The sequence below is a fragment of the Corvus hawaiiensis genome, chromosome 3, assembly GCF_020740725.1.
Source record: "Corvus hawaiiensis isolate bCorHaw1 chromosome 3, bCorHaw1.pri.cur, whole genome shotgun sequence".
NCBI classification, from domain to species: Eukaryota; Metazoa; Chordata; class Aves; order Passeriformes; family Corvidae; genus Corvus; species Corvus hawaiiensis.
In genome coordinates this window covers 63881790-63906521 of record NC_063215.1, presented here as the reverse complement: position 1 = coordinate 63906521, position 24732 = coordinate 63881790, and the positions used below count along the sequence as shown (strand labels likewise).

Below are 24732 nucleotides of genomic sequence, written 5' to 3'. Positions count from 1 at the left end.
GCCCCTTCCTGCTCCCTCTGAAAACCCATCTGTGCTGTGAAACTCCCCACCTACATCGACCGCATATTGCTGTCTGGATCCCACTCTCTCCTTGTTTTCTATCAGTTTAAATCTGTTGACTTCAGAGGTGTTGCTTCTCCCCTTGCAGCTTTCAGCAAGAGTCAGAACCACTGCATCTGCCCAGGCTGTTCAAGGATAAAGTCTTCCCGGGGAACAAGAGGTTCCTGCTGTTTGCTCAGCAAAACAAAGCACCCTCTGCACTTACACCTGTGTATTAGCAATATTTCCAGGCTGAACTGGAGCTTCTTCCCAGGAAAAGAACATCCTTGTAACTGTCCTGCTCTCAAACTCTTCTGCCTTTGTAAGGCAGGGAAAAGACCTTTGTCAAAACTTTTTCCCATCAGTGCTGGGAAATTTTGGTGAGGCTTAGGGAAGGTTTCTACTGGAGGTTGCTTCTGCACTTTGCTGAACCCTCAGCTCTTACCCAGGGAAGCCTATTCCATGCATACTGCTCAGCACATCCTCAACAGGCTTTCCCTTTTGCCTAGCAACTTTCAAGAACGTGCCAGAGGAGGGTTTTAATATTCCTAAAGCCTGGAGAATGTGTATCTAACAACTTTGTATTTATAGACGTTACTAATTCCAGATTTTGGTGCAGTGTTGCGGTGGCTAAGTTTATAAGCACCAAAGGCACTCTGTAACAAGTGGCAATCTTTGTTATCAACTGAAATACTGGGATATGTCTGTAGCAGAGTTCAGATCTTTTGCTGTCATTCCTGTGCCTTCTCAGATTGTCCTTCCCTCTCTCCCAGTGAAAGCACCTCACCATTGGTGGATGGAAAGGTACTTCAGAGAAGGAAATACCTTCTGGAGCACTACAGATCCTGTGTACTCAGCACAGTCATTGCCCTGGGACTTGGTGGATACTTACAAGAATCGCATGAAGTTGTCTATTTAGAGTATTGACGTTGACTATTCAAACCCACAGCATCTAAAAACAAGTATAGCTTATCCCAGAGACACCTGCCTGATGATTTCTGTGTGGGAAGAAACAGACACAGTGAAAGGGAAGCGAAACATTTTGCCTGAAATGGCATCTTACAGAATCAGATCTTTGCAGTGACAAATGTGCACTGAACAGAGCCAGATTTCACATTTTCTAAATGTGTTCTTAGGCGTCTTTGTCATGATTGGAAACACCACAGCTGAAGCTGTCCATCGATTCTGCAGGTTTGTCAGCTCTAAGTGTTTTTGATGGCTGGGCACTGAGGTCTCTGTTTATCCTGATTTCTCTGATGCTTACCTGGGCAGATTTCTGTGCCTCCGTGAATCGTCATTGATTTTCCTGGGAGTGAAATGTCATTACTGCAGCAGGCTGTGTACATCAGGTGTATTGGAGAGCGGGATCGTTAGGGTTCTGTGTAATTAGCAGTGCTACTAATGTACCCTGTAATGCTTTCTTCTCCAGGGGTTGGCCCTGATTATCTGGGTTAGTGACTTCACCGGCTCCTAACTCTGCACTGGGGTCTCACATAACCTCCAGTGTGTTTATCCTCACACAGCTGAGGTGTGGGGGTGAGCACAGTACAAGCTGTTCCTAGGTCAGATGTTGGAGGAGCCTGCACAAAATCAGGAAGTCTGTGGATGAAAGGAATTGAGCCCAGGTCTTAAGTGCCTGTGGCTGAAATGGATTGTGATACAGGACCACCTCATAGGTGAAGAAAACCAGGATACAGTCTGATGGAGTATGAGATTTTTGCAAGATGAACAGAGAGTTTTACACCTGCACAGATCTGATCTTCTTAGTCCTTACCAAAAATTTTCCTTTAAAAGACTTAGTCATTTCATGTATTGTGACGGGGTTGCTCTGTACTCACAAATTAAGCAAATTTATGCCTGGAATATATGTATATTTTACTTCTAAATAACAATCACAGTCTTCTCGTTGAACCCCATCTATTACCTGTATCTTTCTTTTCCCCCATGTTCAGTCAGGCAGACATTGCTTTAACCCTGTAATAATGGCATCTGATCATACACACCTGTTGATTTCTATGCAATAATCGAATTACCTACAATTTTAAAAAATCCCACCTCAATGAATGTATTTTGTAAAGCTTTCTCTTTTTCAAAGTTTCCTGATGAGATGCTTTCTGTTCAAATGGAGGAGATTTACATCACGTCATATGAAATTTCCATTTATAGTTAGCTTGCAAGAGTTAATAAATTCCAGTAACAGTTAATTTCATTAACAGCACCTGTCACACAGCCATGATGAAGCACCCAAACTCAATGCTTAGCAAGCTGTTGCAATTGGGACTTCCCATACTCTAGTTAGCGCCTTATAATCCTGATCCTTAGCTGACCTGAAGCTGTGAATCTGAATTGCATGTCAGGCAGGGGCCTGGGTACACATTAGCATCTTCCAGGGCATCTTCGGAAGGAAACCTGTGCATGAGGGCAGGAAGGGAGCTGTGGTGTGCTTCTGTAGGTCTTCTCAGCTGTGTGATTGGGGGACCAGCACCCTGAAGGACACCATGAAGCCCATCTGCCCTGCAGCTGAGGTTCAGCCATGGCATGCACACTAGGACTGCTCTGCACATAGAAATAGTCACTATGTGGAGCTCTTCACTTCCCTGAAGTCTGAGTAGGTGCAGCTTTGCATCTTCCCTTGGGCTCTCTGGCAGAGGGTGTTGCCCACCTGTATTCCCCAGACACAAGGGTAGGAACTGGTTTCCAATAGCTGCACCATTGCCTGGTGGCTTCTCAAGTGCAGAGCTCCCCATTTCCAGCTTTCAGTGAAAGTCAAAGCAAACAAGTTGGATTCAAAACCAGTCTCTCTTAGTTTTAGTCAGCACAAGACATTTGCATACTTTGTGGGATTTAAGATATGTATCTGTCCTTTTGCCCTGCAGTGGCTTTGTCACCATCCCTCAGTGCTGTTTGAGCTCAGACACCTGTAGATTTGCAGCTCTGAAGAGCCCCATCTCAAAACCAAGCCATCTCTTCTTTTCACATCGGCAGCTTGATGTTGCCTTGGTTGGCTCCATAGTAGAGCAGTAGCATCCTAGCACGAAGGCACAATCCTCTGCCCTTCTCTCCTGAGCAGTCTGCCAGTGCTGCAGCACATCCCCCAGCTCACTTGAGGACATGTGGGGCTTTAAAGACAGAGCAACAGCCTGTGCTTTCTCTCTTTTCTGCAGGAACCCAGCATTCTCCAGGCAGCTCTCTCCCACAGAGGAGCTGGAGAAAAGTGATTGCCTTTATCAGATGGTCATCACACAGCCTCCAGTTTAGTGCTCCTCTGCAACTAGATTTCACCAAATGCACATTAACCAATTACCCAGATTGGCACATTAATCAACTGTCATTAAGTGATACAGAATCTAGCAAATGAATAAGCTCCTTATTGGTCATCTTTAACCCTTTGTATGAGTGTTGTTGTAGCTATTTGTGACATGTACTAATGCAACATGCTTATGCTAACTTCTATCTTTTATATGCTCTTCATAAGCCACTTATAAATAGAAGCTTAATATGAAGTGTGACAGATCTCTAATCTTTACTCTCTCCTTAGCCCTCCAAGCACTTCCTTTCTGGAAATACAGAATATATCCAGTATGCCCTAGATATTCTCCATTCTTGCTGATGACTTTAGCTCTCATTGATTCTTTCCACTTCTTACTCAGTGTAAATAGCTCAGTGCCGCAACCGTCTTTTTATTTAAATTTTTAAAAAGACAAATAAGATCAAAGGGACGGGGTGATGAATAGAAAACATATTTTGTTGCTCATGTGATGCTGTGGGGCAGAGGGTCAATATAATGCAGATATAAAAAAAACTGCATTCCTTCTCCATTGCAATAAAGAGGATTGGAGCGAATTATCTAATGGAAGGTACAAATACTGAGAAAATACTGTGCAACATTTATGCAGTGTCAGTACTTGGTGACATTGTCTTTCACCAAAGGCCATGTGTGTAATGGTGCCCCTGTCACAACTGGGCAAACACTGTGGCACAAAATGCCTGGTTTAGGGTTACACAGCAAATCAGTGCCAAAATGGGGGATAGAACCCTAATATTCCAGAAATGTTTATGAGCCTATACTGAGTTTGTTTGTTTGTTTGTCTGTTTGTTTCCTTCTATGGGAGAAAAGCCTGTGCATCAAAGTCTCAGGTGGTATGGAAAATTTAGAAATAATACCTCTTCATTTCAGCATACCTCACGCAGATTTTGTTGAGTCCAATCCCTCCAGCATCCAGTGTTTTTTACTTTGACTTTAAAAGAAGTAAAGCTCTGTAGTTACTTTTCACCCTTTCATTACATTCAGCTATGATCACTATAATAATGAATGTTTCCAGGCAGTTAATATATTGATATGCATTTACAGATAAGCACACCTACTGTGTTTCTCACAAAAAGGAGAACACCTGATGTAGAGAACATCAGGTGCAGAACTTGCAGGATTTAAAGCACAGCCAAAGCTAATGGCTGCAAATTGTAGCCTAACGTAACACTTTCTCAGACACATATTCCTCCCCCTTTTTTTTCCTCCCTAAAACTTTTGCTGTTGCGTCACTGATAAATAACAGCCCTTTGCTTGGTAATATATCCCTTTTGTATTTAAGGTTTTGCCTTCCTACTCATTAAACCTCTCCTCATCAGCATTACTTTTACTTTTCAGAAACATATATTCAGTATTATAGGCTTGGAGTTCTTTTGTTTTCCCCCCATAGATGTAAAACCCTGGGGGATTTAAGTATCTACTTGATAGGCTCACACAATCTTAATCAGCCTATAATGGAGCTAATGGCTGTTTGTCATCCTTGGAGATATAAATTTCCTGGTGATGTCTACTGCAGTCAGTACATGAAGTCTGCTCTGACTGCCTGCAAGGTCTAATAACCAGGAGAAGGGCAGCCAGCTTCATTAGCGAGCCTGAGACTGTACCGGCTGCTTTTCTGGGGAACTGTGCTTTTTGAATACCGAGAGGGAATAATGGATAATGCCGGTAAGTGAAATAAAACTAATCTTCATTCTTAGTGGAGCTACGGGGTTCGTTTGTCTCCTCTCTCACTTGCTGCAGGAGATGTGTTTCTTTACCCTTTGCGGCTTCTTCCTTTTAAATGTCCTTTATTAAAGCAAATTTTTATGTCTAAAATGTGACACACTTAAGTTGTTAACCCTTTAACAGTATGGTTTTTTCTGCTCTAAGTCTGTTTCCTGGAAATGTGAACCTAAACTGTAATGTAGGATCTGCCTTTTTAAGGTATTCAGTGTTGTTTTGGAAGCTATATGCAGGAAATGTGGCAGGAAGGGAAAATGCGTGTACTTCAGAGAGAAATATCTCTCACAGTTTGAAATAGGTGTGGATAGGTAACTAATAAAGCTAACAAAAAGTAGATAGTGGTTAGCTCCTATCTGTCTTATTTTAAGCTGCCTCTATTTTCTCTGTATAATGATTTACTCTCTTTCATATTTAGTACATAAAATACTGAATATATTTGCACTTTTTATTTGCTTTGATGTTCCAACTTTAGATCATGCATTTTCATCCCAAATAATGCACTTCATGGTTCCTAAGGAGGTGCACACATCATTATCTCGGTGATGAAATGCATTATTTGCATTTCCCTTTTGCATTACCTTGTATCACAAGACAGAGGAAAAAGAGAGCTTTTTGGGACAGATACTTTGCATGCTGCTTTGACTGCTGTGAAACTTGAACATGTTGAGATCTCACAGATTTATTGGTACTAGTGCAATACATTTTAGGAGACACAATCTGCAGTAGATTCAGTGCCCTTTGAAAACTGCTCAGATCATCAGATTTGTCTAATGTTGACCTTAAAAGTGATGATCACCTCTACAGTGTGTGTGTGGCAAAGATTATTCTACAGTAGGCTTCAGTGATTTTCAGGGGGTTGTGGGTGTTTTGGTTTGATTTTTTTTTACAGTAGAAGCAGAACTCTTGCTCATGTCTGCTAAGCTGTCCAGGTCATTCTCATCTCACATGTATTGTTATGAACTTCTGTCACAAATAGATAAAAGGGTCTTGCTGCCTTTATTTCTATAAACTCCAAGACCAAAAAAAAAAAAGTTTTTCTAGAATTAAAAATGTAACGTCATGGAAAATTACATCACCAGCATCTAGAAAAACCTGACATGGTCCTAGTAAAATATTCATTTTTGGATATAAATAAGATTAGCAATACTCTTTGCACTTGGTGCTTTGGCTAGCTTTTAAGAAGCCTTAACATAATAAATGATAATGACTTGTGTTTGATATTGCATGACAAGGCAGAATTTTCTGCTGGAGGAGAAGGATTCCTGCTCTCCAGCACAGAATGCCTGTGGGCAAGAGATACCCTGGCAGGCAGAGCTGCTAATTCCTCCAGGTTTTTACACTTCAGCATCAACAGCTAATACTATTGAAGTCCTGATGGAGACACCACTTTAATCCAGCTATAAGAATCTGTTCTGGAATGAGTCACATTTATTTTAAAGGCCAGTTTTGGGGGGATGAAGAGGGAAGCTTGTGTCTGAAAGCCATAGAAACAGATTTTCCTCTGTGTGGGTTTTTGTTTGGTTGGTTGGTTGGTTGGGTTTTTTGTTTTGTTGTTTTTTTGGTTTGTTTTTTTTTGTTTGATTGGTTTTGTTGTTCTAAGGAAGAGTCCAGTTTGGTTACTATCTGCAAAAAGTTAAAATAAGTAAGACTTGATGTCTGCACAACTTGCCAACTATTCTCACAGCTTCTTATAACATTAGTTTGCTGAATAACTCCAGATATTTTTTTCTCATGAAGAAACAGTGATTGATGCTTTCCATTTTTATAAAACAACCTATATACCATTGAAATTGGTTAAAATAATCCTTTTGGACAAAAATTAAAATCTAGTTGGAAAAAAAAAGCCCCAAACCAACCCAACAACAGATGAAACGAAGCCATATTGAAGATATCATGGCAGAGGGTAAGGCTGTGATCCAGTTTCTTCTGTGGTTACCAGTGATCTTCCTGCTGCCTGTGGTCAGCTTGCTCCAAACCCCCAGAGGGCTTCAGCTGCACACGTGGCATGGACATGCTCCCTTCTCCAGGCAGCTCTTCTAAGAGTGCAGCCATTTCCATACTTTGAGCAGGATAGGGAATACAACCATTTCCACAGAGCCTACAGGGTGCTGGGTAAAGACACCCGGATCTGTAGAGGAATGTTTAGGGATTGTGATCCCTAACTGGGATGCCCACATGGGGACTGTGCAGCTGAATACGTCTGTATGTCTGGCCTGTCCCTCTGACTTCTACAAGGATGGGAAAGCACCTTTGAAAACCCTTGCAGTGTCATCTTGTCATCTGGGCGCTTATGAGATCAGAGAGAGCAGGATTATTTTCATCCCTAAGCCCAACCTCCTGATTGATTTGTTCTTCAGCAGTCCGCCAATTGAAATGTAAACACGCTGATGTATATAAACTGGATACCTGCCCGAATTCTTCCTGGAGAGATGCTATTTCTGGTAATACAGAACTGCAGAATATTAGAAAAGCTGCGTGTTTTAGCTACTGAGTGTTAGAAATAACAATTTGGTATCAGTGTCAGTGAATCAGGCCTCTGTTATTAAACTCATCATGCTGCTGAAAGAGACTTCCAAAGTCAGACCATGGATAATTGTTGGGCAAAACTCCATCTTCTGCTCCGCATAACAGAAATATCTCTGTAATTTGTCACTCTTCTCCTCTTCCATCATTAAAATTATTTTCTGGCCAAAACCGTCATTTAAAAAGATCAGTGTTGCTAATAGGTCACCTGTGTACACTTTTAGCTGTTGATGCCATTTTGTGAGGTTTAGAAAGAATGTCTTCATTTTTAAAGTTCTTTCCTTTAGTGTTAGATTGCTTTTATTTTTATTCTGTGTACAGAGACAGCTCCACATAACTGTTGTCTCGTGTGTTCTTTTAAAAGCCTTTCCTGGAATAACAATAAAATATTCATCCATCTGTGTAGGGCACAACAGGACAGTTCTAGTTGTATTTTTTGCCTATTTTGGCATCAGCTGTTTGTGACAGGCCGTCTGCAGGTATTCAGCTGCAAGGCTGCCTGCTGCTCTGGGCAGGGGAGGGCAGCCAGCAACCCCTGCCTGCCACTACTGGCAGGTCCTGGGCTCTGGCTTTGCTGCACACATCTACTTTGGGCCAAACACATCAAACCTGGAGACAGCAGTGATGTAACAAACCTCATTTTAAAAAACCTAGGAAGGTCTGGAAATAGCTTGTGGGGGGAAAAACACACATATAAAAGCAGCAAGAAACTTGCAGTAGCAGGAAGAAAGAAGCTGCGGAAACAGAAGTGCTCCCAAGTGATGCTTTTGGGGGGGGATTTCCTGTAAGAAGGAGTGAGATCAGCAACATCCCTTCCCCCAGAGCTCCTAGTCAGCTGTGTCGTGCTCAGACAGGCATCTCACCTTAAAACAGACAAATCTTATCCACTTGTTCTTACTAAGGAGAATGCCAGTGTGATGTGCCAAAGACTTGGGGGAAGGACCTCGTGGAGGTGAATGGCACCATAGTGAGGTCCTGTATCATGCATACCATACCAGCAGTGCACAAAACCAGGAGGCCTTGTTTCAGATTTCTTGGGGATTTACTTTGATGACTTCTTTGCACTTGGAATATTATTTTAGCAGTAATGAGCTAGCTGTGGTTAATTGTTACCCTGAATTATGTAGGTTCTGCAGCTGTGGCTGCAGGCTATGCCTTCAAGTAAAAAATGTGTTTTAAAGGGACTTGGAGGTCTTGTCTGTTGTACATCCTATCTCTGAGGAATATCCAGTAGCAACATCAAACTTTATATTTGACCTATAGTGAAACTTAGAACTTTCCATTGAAGCAAGACTTTAACTTAAAGCCTGAAATGCTGTGGGATGGGGACGATAGCAAGTGGTCAATTTAGCGTTCTGCATGACATCATGTGTTCACAGGAAGAGTAAGAGACACAGGAAACTGGAAATGGAAATTCCCTTGCTTTTGAAGTAGCAGGTCATTTTTGTCTTTCCGTATGTCAGTAGGACTTATTTAGCACTCTTTAAATATAAGACTGCTGGGATCGAATGCTGGTTGAGGATTTGACCTTACAGATGCTTTGTTATGTCTTACCTGATTTCGAGGCATCTTTCTAAAACACAGAGGAGGAAAAAAAATAACAGGCAGAAGAACGAAACTGGGAGGTGGACTTCAGATTATGATCCAGGTTTCTCATCAACTCATAGAGTTCAAGAACTTCTAACCAGTTGAGCTGATCTGTGTGCAGAATTAGGCTAGATAACAATCTCAAAGGTTAGGTTCATTTGTTGCCTATAAAGGGCTCTGAAATCCTTTGGCCATCTAAGGCTTAATCTCATCTGAATTGTCCCTATGAATCTGGAAACCCATTAACACAAAACCACTTGCAATGGAGACGGTAGCATTGTTGCCACAGCTTTTTGAGCCCTTGAGACAATTCCAAACTCCAGCAGCAAAATCAGTCACGTCCTTCGGCAGCTTCTGTTTTGCTCTTTGATGGTACTTTGTCCATGTTCTCCCCAAGCGTGAAGGTGTTTTAAGAGGGGCAACAGCGCCTCCTTTCTCTGCCCCACTCTTACACATATGTAAATGGAGCTATCCATGATGCCATGCTGTCTTTTATTGGGTCCGTATGCCATGTTCTATAGACCACAAAATGGTTTGCTCATGAACAATAAAATACAAAGCAATAAGCAACTCTTTTATACTACATTGTGCATTCTAATTTGCCTCCTATTTGCACCCATGCCCTTGTTTGCAGTGAACACTCTAGTGTATCACAGGTCACTCTCTGTTGGAAGGTTGAATTTCTTCTTGTTGTAATTTTAGAATAATATTCATGGTTTATGCCCCTTTACCCAGAAGTTGGAACAGTGTGCTTATAAATCCATGACCTTGGAAAACTTTTCTGTGAGGATTAGACTTCCTTGTGATGCTGCTGCTCCCCGTGTTATTTTCGAGTCTGTATACACATGGCCCTGGATGACTTTAGGAACTTGCACTAGAAGTAGCCAAATACTGTGTAGCACTGAAGTGATGGAGTGTCTTCTAATGTGGAGATAGTCCACCCACCCTGCTTCAAATGGCTGTCTTTAGCTAGAAATGCTGTGGTTCCACTGGGCTGACACACACTCATGATATTTTAAGCAATGATTCCAGTTGCTGCAGTGCTTCTTAGAGAGAAGCACCATGAACTCTAGCTGGTTTGGAGAGATGGTGTAACACCAATTTTACTTACTAGTAATTTCTGATTCTTTTTTCCTGGTAAAAGCTGGCAAGCATCCAACCATCAGGTGCCAAGTTCATGTCTTATGTTTACATCTGCTGGTTGTGTGGCATTTTTTGGCCAGCTGCCTTCAGACCCCTGTTCTGCACTCTGGATCATCACTGCCACCCATGGTGAAGAAGCAAGTGTAGTGTATGGAAGTAGTAATCCAAGTTTGGGAGGCAGCACTTCCCCATAGGCTTCTAGCAAGGAGGAAACCAAAATTGCAGGAGCCAACTATTTTGACAGTACAAGAAATCAGTCCAGACAAGGAAAGGTTGTATTAAGAGGCACTGGCACAAATTGTTCCAAGAAAACCAGCCTGTGTTCCAGGGGCTTTGAACACCCCAGATTGAAGGGGCTGGAAGTGAGTGACAAGGGAGAAAGCAAGATTGCATGACCAAAGAGCAGGTGGCTGATAATAAGGATCTAGTCTGCTGCTGTTTCATCATCATTCATTGTCTCTAACAGTGAGTCTTTTATGAAATGTGATACTTAATTTTTGAGGTGACTTGCAGGGGTATTTCTTTGGGCTCAAAAAGTAGACTGGATGGAATTTTACCAAAAAATTCTCCCTTTCTCTATTTTTTCCCCTTACTATTTAAGCATTATTATTCCCTTACTATTTAAGCATTTTTTATATTTTCACATAAAACGTTTACGAGTCTTCCTCCTGAAGTATAATTGGAAAATATAAGTAGCTTAGGACTCTAAGAATACCTAGCAACCTTCTCCCAGCAGACAGGAGTAAATCCTGAATAAAACTGCTGAGTTTGTCTCTAATAGCTCTTGCTGGCAAGTGGCGCCCAGCAGTCCCTGGGTGAGCGTGGAGGCCTCAAGGCCAAAGTGAGTGTCCCCAGCCAGTGCCCTGCGGAGAAGCAGGGTGTTGGAGAAGACTGGGCAACTGGATTTGTTATCCTACACCCATGGAGCTCTGTGTGCCTGACTCTGGGCACAGCTCAACACTAGAAGGGATGTCCCATGTGCTGCTGGAGACGCAAGAAGAAGGAAGTAGCCGTATTCATTTGAACAGATCTATGACCTTTACTGCAGATACTGGGCTTGTATTGACACCTGTACAGAAGCACCCTCTCCAAGCACCTCGTGGGGGCAGTGGTACCAGCAGAAGGACTTCTTGCAAAGAAGACAAGGAGCGATTTGTCTGCTTTCCTCACAGACGAGACGACCTTAACCCAGACTTGTCAGCAATGAGGTATTGAGTTGCTGGCAACATATGGCTCAAATAGTGGATTTGAGTGAGGAATTAGGTCCCTCTTAACATCCAATTTTCAAATAAAACAAAAGGCTTGGAGAAAATGAGTTGGCCAGGGCCAAATATTTGCTTAATCTTAGTTTGCTCTGCAGCACTGTTCCTGTAATGTAACTATCAGAGATTGCTTATTTTACAACGTATTGAACAGGAAATTCCCTTTCAGTGTATTTCTGAAAAGCAACAGAATATTTAATGACAATGATAAAGGCAACCCTATGTCTCTGTAGGGAGGCAGACACAGTAGGAGAGAATCCCAGAAACAATTTTTTCACCCATGGCTTGACCATTGCTAGCAGGCATGCACAATGCAGTTCCAATACAGATATGACAGCAGCTGGTATTTCCACAGGAGACAAAGTTGTGATCGATTCGTCCTAGCTCCAGCTCCTGCTGACTCACAAGTCCCTTCTGTTTTTCTCACTGGGACTCGAGTCAGTCCAAAAAACAAGGGGTATTACATTATGGAGGCTTGCCTGGAAACCATGTGGAGAGATGAACTGAAAATATGGCGATCTCAGGCATGAAATTTGTGCTACTGGGAGCTGTTTATTGACATTTTAATCATAGTTCAGCAAGACTTTGCTATGGCCTTACTGTCAGGGAAAATGGTTTGTTGATGGAGGAAGCCTATGGAGTTCACAAGTGTGATTCTATCACAGAAACAGGCTGCTTTGGTTTTTTAGCTGGGTTTTTTTGTAGCTGCAGTTGTTGTATGTCTCCTTTTCCGTCTCTTTTCTGTTCCTATTTTTATAGTTTAATATTATTAAAAAAACTAACATGATACATTATCCTGGTTTAATTTCAAGTGAAATTTGGCAACTTCTACTAGTGAGATAAGGTTTAATTGCTCTTGGCATTTTAAAAAGAAATGCAAATGACAAAGATATTAAACTGACAAATTATGACAGCTCACATAACACTTTTTACAATGGATTTTTTCCATGCATTTTTAATACCCAGAACAGTCAGCCTTAATACTACCATATTTACAATAAATCATTATTCTCATGGAGACATTTTGCTTTGTCAGGCAATACACAATCAGCAGTTTTCAATAAAGAATCTGAAAACTGTTTAACATAAATTCTGTGACACAAACTCATAAAAGCCAGACAATTTATAAATGGGGCCAATATGCTGCCCTTAAATTGGGATATTAAGGAATAATTAGAGCACAGTAAGGGCAGGTTGCCAAATGTAACTTTTAAGTTCCCCAGTCTGTATCACTTAGCACAGTGATTGTAAGGTATTATATGCCTTCTGTAAGGCATAAACATTCCTACACAACAGCTTGAGACACCCGCAAGAGGTTGAAGTAGCTGTTTACTTTGGCATGAGTAGCTTCAAGGGGCATAAAGCACCACAGAATTTAGGAACAAGGATGGCTTTGGGGTTAAAAAGGGGAATGGGAAGCCATGGTAGAGTTTGCTTTTCTCAGTTCCTCTACAAAACTCAGCAATGGGGTTTTTTGTTTGTTTGTTTTTTCTCTCCTTTGGTACCCCACGAAGACCATGTCTGCGCTGTGTAACACGAGTGGTGCCAGAGGTCCTTGAGGCAGCTCTGAGCACGTTGATATGGTGCAGTACCTTTTGCCCAGAAGACATTAATCTGAGCCCCTAAACAGCATGGTCACATCAGCTCTGGTGGCTGGACCTTGACTGGTGAGGCAGCTGGGGTTAGATGTGATGCAGGGCCTTACATCTGCACAGCATCCAGCTCAGGACACAGCTGTTCTAGTTCTAGCTGGAGAATCTTTCAATGTTGTGCTGTTAATTGATGGAAACAGGCCTCAGAGCCTACCCCTGCCCACAGTTTTGGAGGAGCCATCCACTCTGATGAATTACCTGTCTTATTTAGAAGCTGGGGTTAGATAGTCTGGGTAGTGGGGGAAAATACTTTTTTTTTAACCTACGTGTGGGAGGTTCTAGGGTGAAATTAAATGTGATGAAGTCTTGAGCAAGATTTTGAGGTCTCTGAAGATGAACAATTTACTTTGCAACATCTAAGGGTGACAACCCGTGCATTATATTATTTTATTGTCCTAAAAATAATGTAATATCTATCAGTGTTCATTATTTTAGCTGTGGGTGTTGATTCTTCAACTCAAGTACTAGACAAGATGGAGTAGCTCTACGCATAGCTCTTCATTTTCACACAAGTTTCCGTCACGTTTGTAAGCCCTCAGGTTCTGTAAGTGTTGTGTATATTCTTTAATGCTGTACCTCAGGAAGCCTGACTGCAAAGACGAGTGGGAAGGTATAATACTGGCAAAGTAGATGTACTGCTCAGCACCATTAGAGTCTTATTTTGAACTGCTAGAGAAGAAAGAGTAGAGCCAGCGTTATTTCCCAAAATGTTATCTTCTCCCATGGATGAAAAAGAAGGATGATTGTGGGGTCCCCTTCCTCTCTCAGGTGGTAGCCTGGCTACCTCTTTACTCTGCACTGCAGGTGAAGAAGCCAGTGATATGCCACTTAAGCCAAGGGGGAAGCTTGTGTGGCTATGGTTTAAGAGTACTTTTCTGAGAGTAGTGTTTTTTCACTGCAGTAGTAATGCCGTGTGTGCATCAGTAAAGTCTGGAAGTCTGCTTCTCCCTGCAGTTCCATTGCCTGTTGTGACAGAGAAACGCTGTTAGCTGCTTCATGGAATGGCTTGCAAATTTGGGGACATGAAAGGCTTGTCTGAGGTAAAGATTGCCCTGAGATAAGTTTCCTCATCCCTGCTTGCAATCACAGCTAGATTTCTTTGGGTTTTTTTAAGCAAAATTTGAAATTCTGAGGGCAGATTCAGCTTTTTTCACCTTGTAGAGCAGATGGCTGCCAAGTGTTAAAAATTGTGTGCATCTTTCAGATGCAGACGGGTTGTGCACCCATTTCAGAGGAGCACCTGCAGGGTGAACAAGGTGAAGGCAGAAATCAGAATACTTCCCAGATCAGCACTTAACCACACTTTTGTGCCATCACTGCCTCTTGCCATGATCTCCTTTTCCTCTGCTCTGCCTTTAAGCTTTTCCCCCAGGGCAATAGGTGCTATCTCATGCAGTAGATCAGACTGCTAATGCAGAAGAGGGTTGTCACCATGACAGCCTATATATGCTTGCCTGAAAAGTACCACAAATAAACTTCTTGGCATATTGTGGATGGAGTTGCGTGACTGCAGGCTTTTCTCTTCTCTGCTTCTGGCATGCTGCACTAGTCTTTTACACCTTTGCCTTTTACAGCTTCTCAGGAAGTGTCCACAGGATGCAAAAGCAGTGCTTCCTGCAGCAAAGCATCTAGTGCCTGCTACTGTGCTGGATTGGTCCTGATAAATCCTGTGGTCCCCTTCACTTTCACATTCTCATGCTGGTCTGCATGCTCTGTGTGAATCTGCATGGCTGGGGTTTATTTTATTTTATTTTATTTTTAATTTCTTTTTCTTCAGCCCATTTTCACAGTCACAGTGTGTTACGGGCAGAATGAAAAAGGAAAAAAAGTATTTTGATGATATTACTAGCTTGGCAACCACAAAGCTCTCCCATGGCTTTGCAGAGGAGTTTGGAGTGCTTATGTTCTGTACTTCCCTTTATCTTGCTGTGCACCGTGCACCAGAGCTCCAGTTCTGCAACTGATGCCATGAAAGTAGGCTGCTGTGCTCAAATCCGGGGTTTGTCTGAGTCTTCTGAGTTCAGCTCTAGGCCTGGTAAGACAGTGTATGCATCGCTGATTTAGATTGCTTCCAACAGGGATCACCCACTGGTTGTCTCATACTACTTGGAAGGGGGAGTAGGGGAGATCTTAACAGCAACTTGGTTTCTAGGAACAGAAACAAAATGATAAGAAAACACTTACCTTATCAAACCAGGCTTCCTCTCAGCTGAGGGAAAAAGCAAAGAAAATTTTCACATGATTTCCCTGCTTGCCGACTCCCTGGTCACGTTGGCTAGACCCAAATGTCAGAAATTGAGATTCTTTACACAAGTATGAACCAACTCCCATAGCTGAGAAGTGGTCTCTAACCTATTCCAGCTTTTGCTGTGTCAAAGGTGACTAGTCCAAGAAATTTACCATCCTTAAGCATATCAACACTTCCACTTTGCTCCCAACTTTTTCCTCCTATTTCATGATACTAAATCAAATTCCATTTTGTGTTCATTTATAGAACGAGCTGTGTTCTCATGATATTTATGGATGGCTACATCACGTGCTTTATGCAGGTCAAGAGACATTGCAAACACAAAGGAACAAAAATGATTCCCAAGCACAACAGCACACTCCTCAGCATGTGGAGGACTGACTTGCATGGGTGACATTCAGCCACTTGGAGAAGGAATGCTGGGCTAGGTGCATCTTTCCTATATGTATAGGAGGGAGGCAGGTATGGTAGGGAGGCAGGGAGGTCCCAGCCTGCTGCAATATGTGTTAGTCTATAGTAGTGGTGAGTAGGAAGAGTACTGCAAAAGAGCTGCAAACAGTTGGCCACATGAAGGCACAGAGCTGGCATTTATTTCGTAGCCCAGAGACGGAGCTGGCACAGCTTTCTGGCCTTCTGCTTGTGATCTGGGAAGGCAACGAGTTGCCTGGGCTCAGGAACATTCTGAAGTTTACCAGGTAAGGTTCACAACGTATCCCTTGGGTCTCCCTTGTGAGAGAACTGCATGCTCTTGAAGAAATTATTATTAATGTGCCTTGCAACAATTTTTAGAGAGAGTAAATGAGGTAGACTCATAAGCATTAGCTAGTGAGTTTAACATCAGTCCCAGGCAAAAATGTGAAACAGATGATACAGAGACTGAGCCAGAAAGAATTAAGAGATTGAATACGAATAATTTCAATTAACATGGGTTGGAAGAAAAACAGGTTTGAGAGAAATATTTCATAAATTTATCTTGCTGCATGAGAAGATGCTTGGCTTGGTTCTGCTTTGTAGAACCTAAAATGATACAATACTTATATGCTATGTATGAGACGGGTTCTTCTCTGCCCAAATAGCAGGTTTCAAAATACAAGTGTATTTTGGGAATTATTGTCACTCATCAGGTGTGATTCAGGAGGTATCCAGCAAGAGCTGGTCCTTTGCTCCAGGCTGTATGGTGCTACTGGCACTGACTAGCAAGAAAATATAAAATGATATTTAGGCAAGAAATGAATGCATTCAGTATGGACAAAGGAAAGCCCATATAATCAGGGACAAGACCAATTAGATCATAGTTACATATTGGGAGGCTCAGTGTTGAGAGGCAGTGGTTTTCAAAAATACTTGCATGATAGTGTTATGCTGGAAGCAGGTGTTCAGCTGATGAGCTCTGTCTCAGAGATCTGAGACACTCCTTACATGTACTTGCAACATTGAAAGGTGCTGTCTTGCTCTAGTTGGAGCACTGGAGTGACTGCTCCTGGGATATTAAGTAACCTTTGGTGTCCCATGTCTTCCTTGAAACACAAAAATCTCAGGAGGATTCAGGAAGCCTTGCAGCTATTCAGTCTGAGCTACTGTAAAAGAAAGTTTCCTAATTCTGAATCTCCTTTGCGCCTCACCCTAAATCCCTTTGCAGCTTTCTAACTATAAAAATCCTACAAAGAAAGCTGTTCCTTCGTTTCTTACTGGAAAATACGAATTTGGACCTCTTAATTCCCACTTATGAATAAATATCACCAAGTCGCTGTAGATGTATGTTGTTGGCAGCCATAATATATGTATACATTAACATGCATGTGTGTATATATATTAGATTAAAATATTAGTAATGGGTGACGCTGAATATATTTCAGATTGGAAAAAGGAAGGTGACTATTAAGTAGCACAAGTGAAAAACAATACTGCAAAATTTACATCAGGCAGACTGCTAAGAAGGCTGGATATGAGGGTGTCAGAAAGACTCCAGCAAGATGCTTCCTAATGAACACTCAGAATTTCTCCTTCCAGTTTTAACAAAGGCTTTGTTTCCACTGGATCTTGCTGCATCAGCCTTATTTGCCAGCTGTCAAACACAACAGAATGGCATCACTGGCACATACAAGCTTTGGCTATCCTGCCTTCTCAACAGCAGAAAAACTTGTTGAAATAATGACCATTATACTGTTTTTCAGTGCCCAGGTAGTTAAATGAAAGATGTTTGATTCTTTCTCATCACCCCAAAGTCAGCACCAGCCAGAGATCCTGTACGAAGCATTAACTCATGTTCCTTTCAGGTGGTAAGTGCTAACCAGAGGGGCAGGTGGCGGTAAGGCAGAACCAATTATGTCATTTATATCCACTCTTACCAATGGAGGGGCAGATTTGGGCATCATTCCAGCATCTCTGAAATCGGACACCACCCTCATTTCTCAGTGCTGCTGTCAGCCTGGCAGTGTAGCTGGAACTCTTGCACAGCTGCAGAGAAGACCATGGTTAAACACTGCCTGGGTGTTACACCTAGCAGGAAGGTTTCACTGGCTAAACCTGGCTTTTAGGAGGCAAGTTACTGGTGCTGCTCTTCAAACTGCAAGGCAACACTTTCCAGTCTTACTACCATTGCTTTGTGCAGGTGCTGCGGCTTTCTCCTGTGTACTCCAGAGCGAGATCGTTTTCTTAATTTTTTTTATTATCATTTAAATCAAGTCACTTAAATCATGTCCTTCAGTTTTTTATGTCATTCTTTGTGAGGCAGCTAAGAATTCTACACCACAGGGCACCCCTGCCAGAAGATGCCTCCTGGGACAAAAGAGCTGGAAGCAGCAGAGCAGGTTGTGGTGAGGGTGAATACTGTCTTTGGAGCACACAGACAGTGTCTGCAAACTCCACAGTGCCTAAAATAACAGGCAGTTCATTAGGCCTTGAAGAGACTATGTGTATGATAATACAGCCTGCTGATGAGGGCCTTCATCTGTCCTTCTTTGCATCTACTTAAAATGAATGCAGAAGAACTTTTTTTGTTTGTTTTTTGGAAGGAGGACTAGAAACAAGAGCCCAGCCCTATGCCACTATGCTAACACTATTTTATTCTCCATGCAAAAACACCACCCGTGTTTCCCCCTAATCCCAGCTGGCAAGATAAAAGTCCTCAAATACTGGTACTACACCAGCAAAAAGATCAGGTTATTTCTGTCATTGGAAAGTCAGAGAAGCAGGAATTAATCCCTTCAGGCAGAAAATAAGATTGAGTCAAGAACCACCCCCAAAACTGTTCTTCATCCTGCCCAAGCTATTGCATGGATGGACAGAAAGGGTCTTTCCATCTAAATGCTGGTGTTGTGTGTGTGCTTAAGTCTGGAAATAGAGCCCCTGTAACAGAGATGACAGTCAGACTCACTACCCAGCCACTAGGGTATCTAAGCTCATCTCTTGGGAATGGGGACCCTAGGAGAGAGGATAAGCTTTTTCCCCAAACGTGTCTTCTTTGGACAGCCCCAAGTCACTTGAAAAGGCTCCTCAACAAGCACAGTCCTCAGGACTCTGCAGGACTCTCCAAAAGGGACTGGGCACCATTTCTCCACCAGTGTGAGTGCTAGCAGGGCATTGTTGTTGTGCTGACAGCTGTGGTGGTACTCCCAGGGGGATGTTTAGGATGAAAGCTCCAGTGTACAGGTCATTCTGGTGCCTGTGTGGCTGGGCAGCAATGAAGGAGGGGGTTGAGGACTGTGGAACTGAGGGTTTGTGTATCCAAGCAAATTTCAGTTAAAGGAAGAAATTCCTCACAGAGCTATGCCTATATTATGCCTGTTGCAGATCTGTTTGCTGGGTGCTGTGGGGTACTCAAATATTGCAATGAGGAGGAGCCTGAGGTTTGGTTTATGCCATAGCTGGTCACCTCCCACTGAGCACACTGTTCAGCAACTCCATGTTTTCAGGATAAATGTGCTCTTGCTCTACCTTCTTCTCTCCTGGGTTGCAACAATTGGCAAAAAAGACTGACTGTGATGGAAATAGCCACCACACACATGTGCATTCTTCACAGCAAAGGGAATGGGAGTAAAGGAGTCAGCACTGGATGCAGGCTTTTCTTGTAACCTTTTACTCACATTCACAAACAATGCCCTATTGTGATGTTGTTTCCTGCAGATTATTCTAATAACCACTGAGCAGTGAAGCATGAGCATGTGTTCAGGTTTCTTAGATTGAATTCCAATGTAATAAAATGTGCCAGCTTTCTAAGTGTTGATAAAAATGCACAAGAAGGAGAATTTGATAAGATGGAGCACACAGAATTTTGTTGTAACTCTCAAAACTTGGTAACTTCCTGGAAGAAATGTATTTTATACCTAAGGACACACAATGTTTGCTTTCTTTTCTGCTATTTTATAACTTGTCAATTATATTGATATATCTCCTCTCTAAAATTGCATAGCCTGGTGTTGGCAGTAGAGCTTTTATAAAGGCCTGATTGCAATTATAATGGGGGTAGGGTTTTCGTGTGCATGAAAAATCCACGGCCCGGGGCCTTGCATGGTACTTGAGCCAGTCCGAATGCTGATCGAGTGCCTTGCCAGGGAGAACAAGGAGTCCCAGAGCTCCTATGTGGCTGCTTCATTGCACATGTGCTTAAGCATTAGAGGTATTTACTGCACCAGCAAATTTGTGACATATTAGGTATAAAACTTACTGTCAGTAAAATACATTGTAGTGACCTGAGTGAAACAGCACCAAAGAGGAGCAGAACGATGACTCATTTTGGCAGTTCAGGACCACGCTGTGGGCAGCAGACTCGTGAGGTGGGCACGGAAATGTTCTGTCTGTGGAGAAGGTCACCCTCCCCCATGTTCTCAGTTGTCTTTTGTCCTTTAGACTGACTCAGCTTTTTGCAAGCAATAACCTGAGAGGTACAAAATGTCATGTCACTTGGAACAGTTTGCAGTCAGACAAATTGTGTTCCGTGTAAAAATTAACACGCACACAAGCCTAAAATAACTTGAGAAAATGTATGGATTTTTCTTAATAAGGTGTTATAGTCCATTAGTTAACCAATGTTGCTAGACAACTTATACAAACAAAAAATGCCTTCAGTTGTGGATCCAGTTATCTCAGTTAATTTGATGGGCCAAATTATTTATAAAACCACCTAATATTTATCATAAGGAAATGCCTGATTTGAATATGTTGTCACACTATACTAGTTTAAGAACACTACTAGTGTTATTAAAGTGTTTCATTTACTAGTTTAATAACAAAATACCTTAAAAAGCGGAATTTTTTTTTCTATTAGACTGGTAAAGAGACACCTTTGGTACATCTTCCTTTCTATAACTCTTACAGTCCATAAATTTGAACTGCAGGAGGTCTCACTGCTGAAACTCCTATTCAGACTTCTAAAAATTAATAGGATTAATAGGATGCTTTAACACAAATGTCTATGCACTGAGAAAGTTTCCAGTGATGCTGGCCACACAGGAAAATTTGTATGTTTTTACCTGGGTCAGTGTGCAACTGACTTGCACCCTTTTCACATATCTATACATGGATATGCATAATTGTAAATCCATTCACTTTATGAATTATTTTACTTAAGCACAACCTGCCTTGTGAGGCCAGGAGTTAGTACTGAGTGCTGAGCAAGGTCTCCATACCTTTAAAAAAGCTGATTTTTATTAGCTTGCGCTGCAACCATCTGACCCCTGACAATGTAATGTTATTTTAACCACACTTTGTCTTGAATTGAATGGAAGTCTGTCTGGATCCAGATGTAATATCCCATGCTGGGACATTAGGCTTTTGTGAAATTCAGCTGCACGAAATGAAGGTGGCCCTATTTCGTCCCTTAACCGAAAGGTGATGGTCTCTCTTAAGGGCTCTCTAGAAAGGAGAAGTATTTTCTCTGTATGCATTATTAAAAAACCTAAAAAGTGCTCTGTTCTTTCCTCAAATGTTAATTCTGCATACTGCACTTTGATTTATGTTCAGCACGTCAGGATAATGGGGATGGAAAGCACAGGACACACTTCTTGGTCGCATAAATACATTGTAAAACATTCTGAAAGTTTTCAGTCTGTCTCCAGCAATGGACCATTAAATAAGAGGAATAAACATAGAAGGGACCATCGACCTGACCTCCACATAATTTACTTTATGACTGCCAGCTACATTCACAGATTTACAGCGCTGGGTTTTATCACCATGTGTGAGTCAAGGTTGTGGTTCATAATTACTGCGCAGTTCGTGGGAAAACTCTAAAGACATCTTGTGTTGTATTTCAGTAGTTTTAAGTGAGTGGGTTCTGTGCTTGAGAATGCTTGGGAGCACCCCTTGTCCTGCTCCATCACCTGCGTAGGTGAGACTTTACATAGACTTCTGCTACTGATTTTGGGGAAAAACAACTATTTACTGTGGCACACAGCTAGCACACAAGGAAATGTCTCAGCCTTTTTGGAAAGGGTAACTGTTTAAAAAGAGAAATGGAGTGGGTGTGAGTGTCTTATGTACAGTATCTTTTTTTTTTTTCACCAGCTAGCACGGTTCTCCAAGTGACTTCACAGAAAATACTGAAGCAGAATGCCAAGCTGGATTTTGTGGGTCATATCCCACAACCAAGTGCATTCCATCCAGAGAGCCCAGTACAAGCTATTTGCAACGCACATGAAGGCATTTCTGTGTGGCATGGGACTGCGCCTTGCACCCACATGAGGTTTTAGAGGGAGTTTGGCATTGCTGCCTGGCTTCCAGTGCTGCCAGGAGTGGCAGAAGGGGCCATGAGGGCTCCCCGAGCAGGTCGTGTTTTCAGAAATGTGTATTTTCTTCCTTTCACAAGGGGTCTTCTTGGGTTAATGTTTTCTACAGTCAAATACTTGCAAAATGCACTGTAAGATTAAGTCCTTTTTCTCCCAGTAGGTGACATACCAGTAAAGATGATGTAGCTCTCCCACATCAGCTTTGCTGCTTCTGTACTGGAATGTAAATCAGTGAGCCACAGAACCATGAAAACATCTGACGTACTATTTCTTTTAAATGGATTTTCCTTACAGAGAAGCTATCTTCCTGGGCATTTCTTCTGTCAGCCCAATTTAATTGGATTGTAGCTGAAAAAAAATAATATTACATTTACATTAGCTCTAAAAGTCTCTGCATTTTTGCCCCTGCAGCCCATCTGGCTCTAATGTTGCTGAATTTTAATTTAGTGAAATTTGTTCATTTGAACTAACTAAATGTGCTGCATTAACGATTTGCTGTACTAAGAAAATAGTGAGAAAAAATGTGTGATATTGATGTTTAGTCTTGGTAAAAGCACTTTTCTCAAGAACCACTCCTGCTTTATTTCATATAATTGTTTTAGTTTCCTTATGTGTGGGTTTGCAACTGAATGAACCTGAGCTAAATCAGGACAAAAAAGACCCCCAGGACTAGCATGGTTAAAGCATGATGGTTCTCCTGGCCACCAGCAAGTCAAAGAATGACACACGAGGATTTAAATAGCAAAATGAGACTCACAGGTTGACACTTGATTTGCACAATCACCATCTAAAGACCAAATGCCACGTGTACAGGAGGAGCTGGTGACAAAGCTCACCAGGCTTTCTGCCTCGTTAAAAGCAGCCCTCACCAGGGAGATGCTAGCAGGTTACCAGATCAGAATTCTGCTACAGCACACTGGCAAGCCTGCAAAACCCAACCCTTTTTAGCCCTCCCTATACACAGCCATGCAGACTTGGTCATATAGAAGCTAAAAAGGGATGACATGTTTCCCAGCATCAAGGATGGCTTTAGAAACAAGTGGTGTGTAAAACCTATTGCAAAGACAGCTACCTCCACTTACGAGAATGAAAGCAGCTGATTCTGAAGGTTCAAAACAAAACCCCAAACAAGTGCTTGGGAGAGGAGAGAGGTGTGTAGTGTGCATGTTAGCATGAAATTGGATCTGATGGTATCTTTGAACCAGTCACGCCTGACATTGCCACTTAAAGCACAGAGCCCAGCCACCAAGGCCAACGCCCACAGAACACATTCCTGTTCCGGAGGTGTTAGGAATCCCTGGCAGAGCAGGCTGCGAGCTTTGCCAGTCCCGCCTGCTTGCCTGTGGCTGCTCTTTGTGAGCCCTGCAGATCCTCCCTACAAAGAGCTTTGTGGGGAGCTGGGGCCAGACCAGAAAGAGAAGAAGTAGCCTCAGTCAGTGCTCTGCTGGTGCTGGTGTGTCTCTGCAGCCATCCAGACCATGACAGAGCCAGCAGGGAGGGGACATGGCTTTCCTGTTAAACCTCTGGGGAATACAGGTGGAAAGAGAGATGCTCCACCAGCCCCACTCCTGGGAAAAATGTCAATTAATGTTTGTATTTTACTGAGACTCAAGAATTGTGAGCAAAAGCCTCAAATCTGCAGGAAAGACAGTCTGCACAAAAGCATTTTACGCCTTTGTTTTGGACACTTGTAACTGGTTGTGGGCTTTCTTACAGATCAGCAAAGATGTAGGCCAAGCACCACAGCTGTAATTATGGTAGGTGCAAAAAGAATCGTGGAATAGCTTGGGCTGGAAGGGACCTCTGAAAGGTTATCTAGTCCAACCCCCCCGCAATGAACAGGGACATCTTCGGCTATATCAGGTTGCTCAGAGCTCTGTCCATCCTTAAATATTTCCAGGGATGGGACATGTACCAGCTCTCTGGGCTACCTGTTCCAGTGTCTCACCACCCTTATAATGAAGGATTTCTTCAGGATATGTAATCGAAACTCACTTCCTTTCAGATTCAAGCCATTCCCTCCTTGTCCCATCTCACGTGCCCTTGTAAAACATCCCTCTCAGCTCTTTTGTAGGTCCCCTGTACATACTGGAAGGTTCTAGAAGGTTTCCCTGAACCTTCTCTTTTCCAGGTTGAACAGCCCCAGCTCTCTCAGCCTGTCTTCATAGGAGAGGATCTCCATTCCTCTAATCATGGCCCTTCTCTGGACTTGCTCGAACAGGTCCATGTTTTTTGTGTGCTGAGGACCCCAGAGTGAGCCACAGTAATCCAGGTGGGGTCTCACCAGAGCAGACTAAGGAGATTTTCCTTGATGAAAAACTGTCCAGGGCCAGGCCAACTGCTTTGGAGCAACTGGAAGAAGCAGACCAAAGATAGCAGAAAGGGTCTGCCAACGAGGAGTGCAGCTGAGCAGGATTCCCTCACACCTTTTGTAGCACACTCCCTCCTCCCGTCACCCCAAATGAGATGTGGAAATCCTACCCTGGGGATCATAACACTTCCCTAGGACCCGTGAGAGGTGCTC

General features: G+C 42.5%; 1 protein-coding gene across 4 annotated transcripts in view; it reads left to right on the top strand.

Annotated features, from left to right (window-relative positions):
• PHACTR2 (phosphatase and actin regulator 2) overlaps nt 1-24732 on the top strand; it is a 134944-nt gene that overhangs the window by 23112 nt on the left and 87100 nt on the right. The window contains exon 1 of one of the 4 annotated variants that reach the window (XM_048296927.1): nt 4675-5011. The exons of the other annotated variants lie outside the window; for them this stretch is intronic. Coding sequence (XP_048152884.1) covers nt 4999-5011 — 13 coding nt within the window. The 5' untranslated portion in view covers nt 4675-4998. Of the gene's footprint in view, nt 1-4674; nt 5012-24732 lie in introns of those variants that run through there. 4 annotated transcript variants of the gene reach the window in all.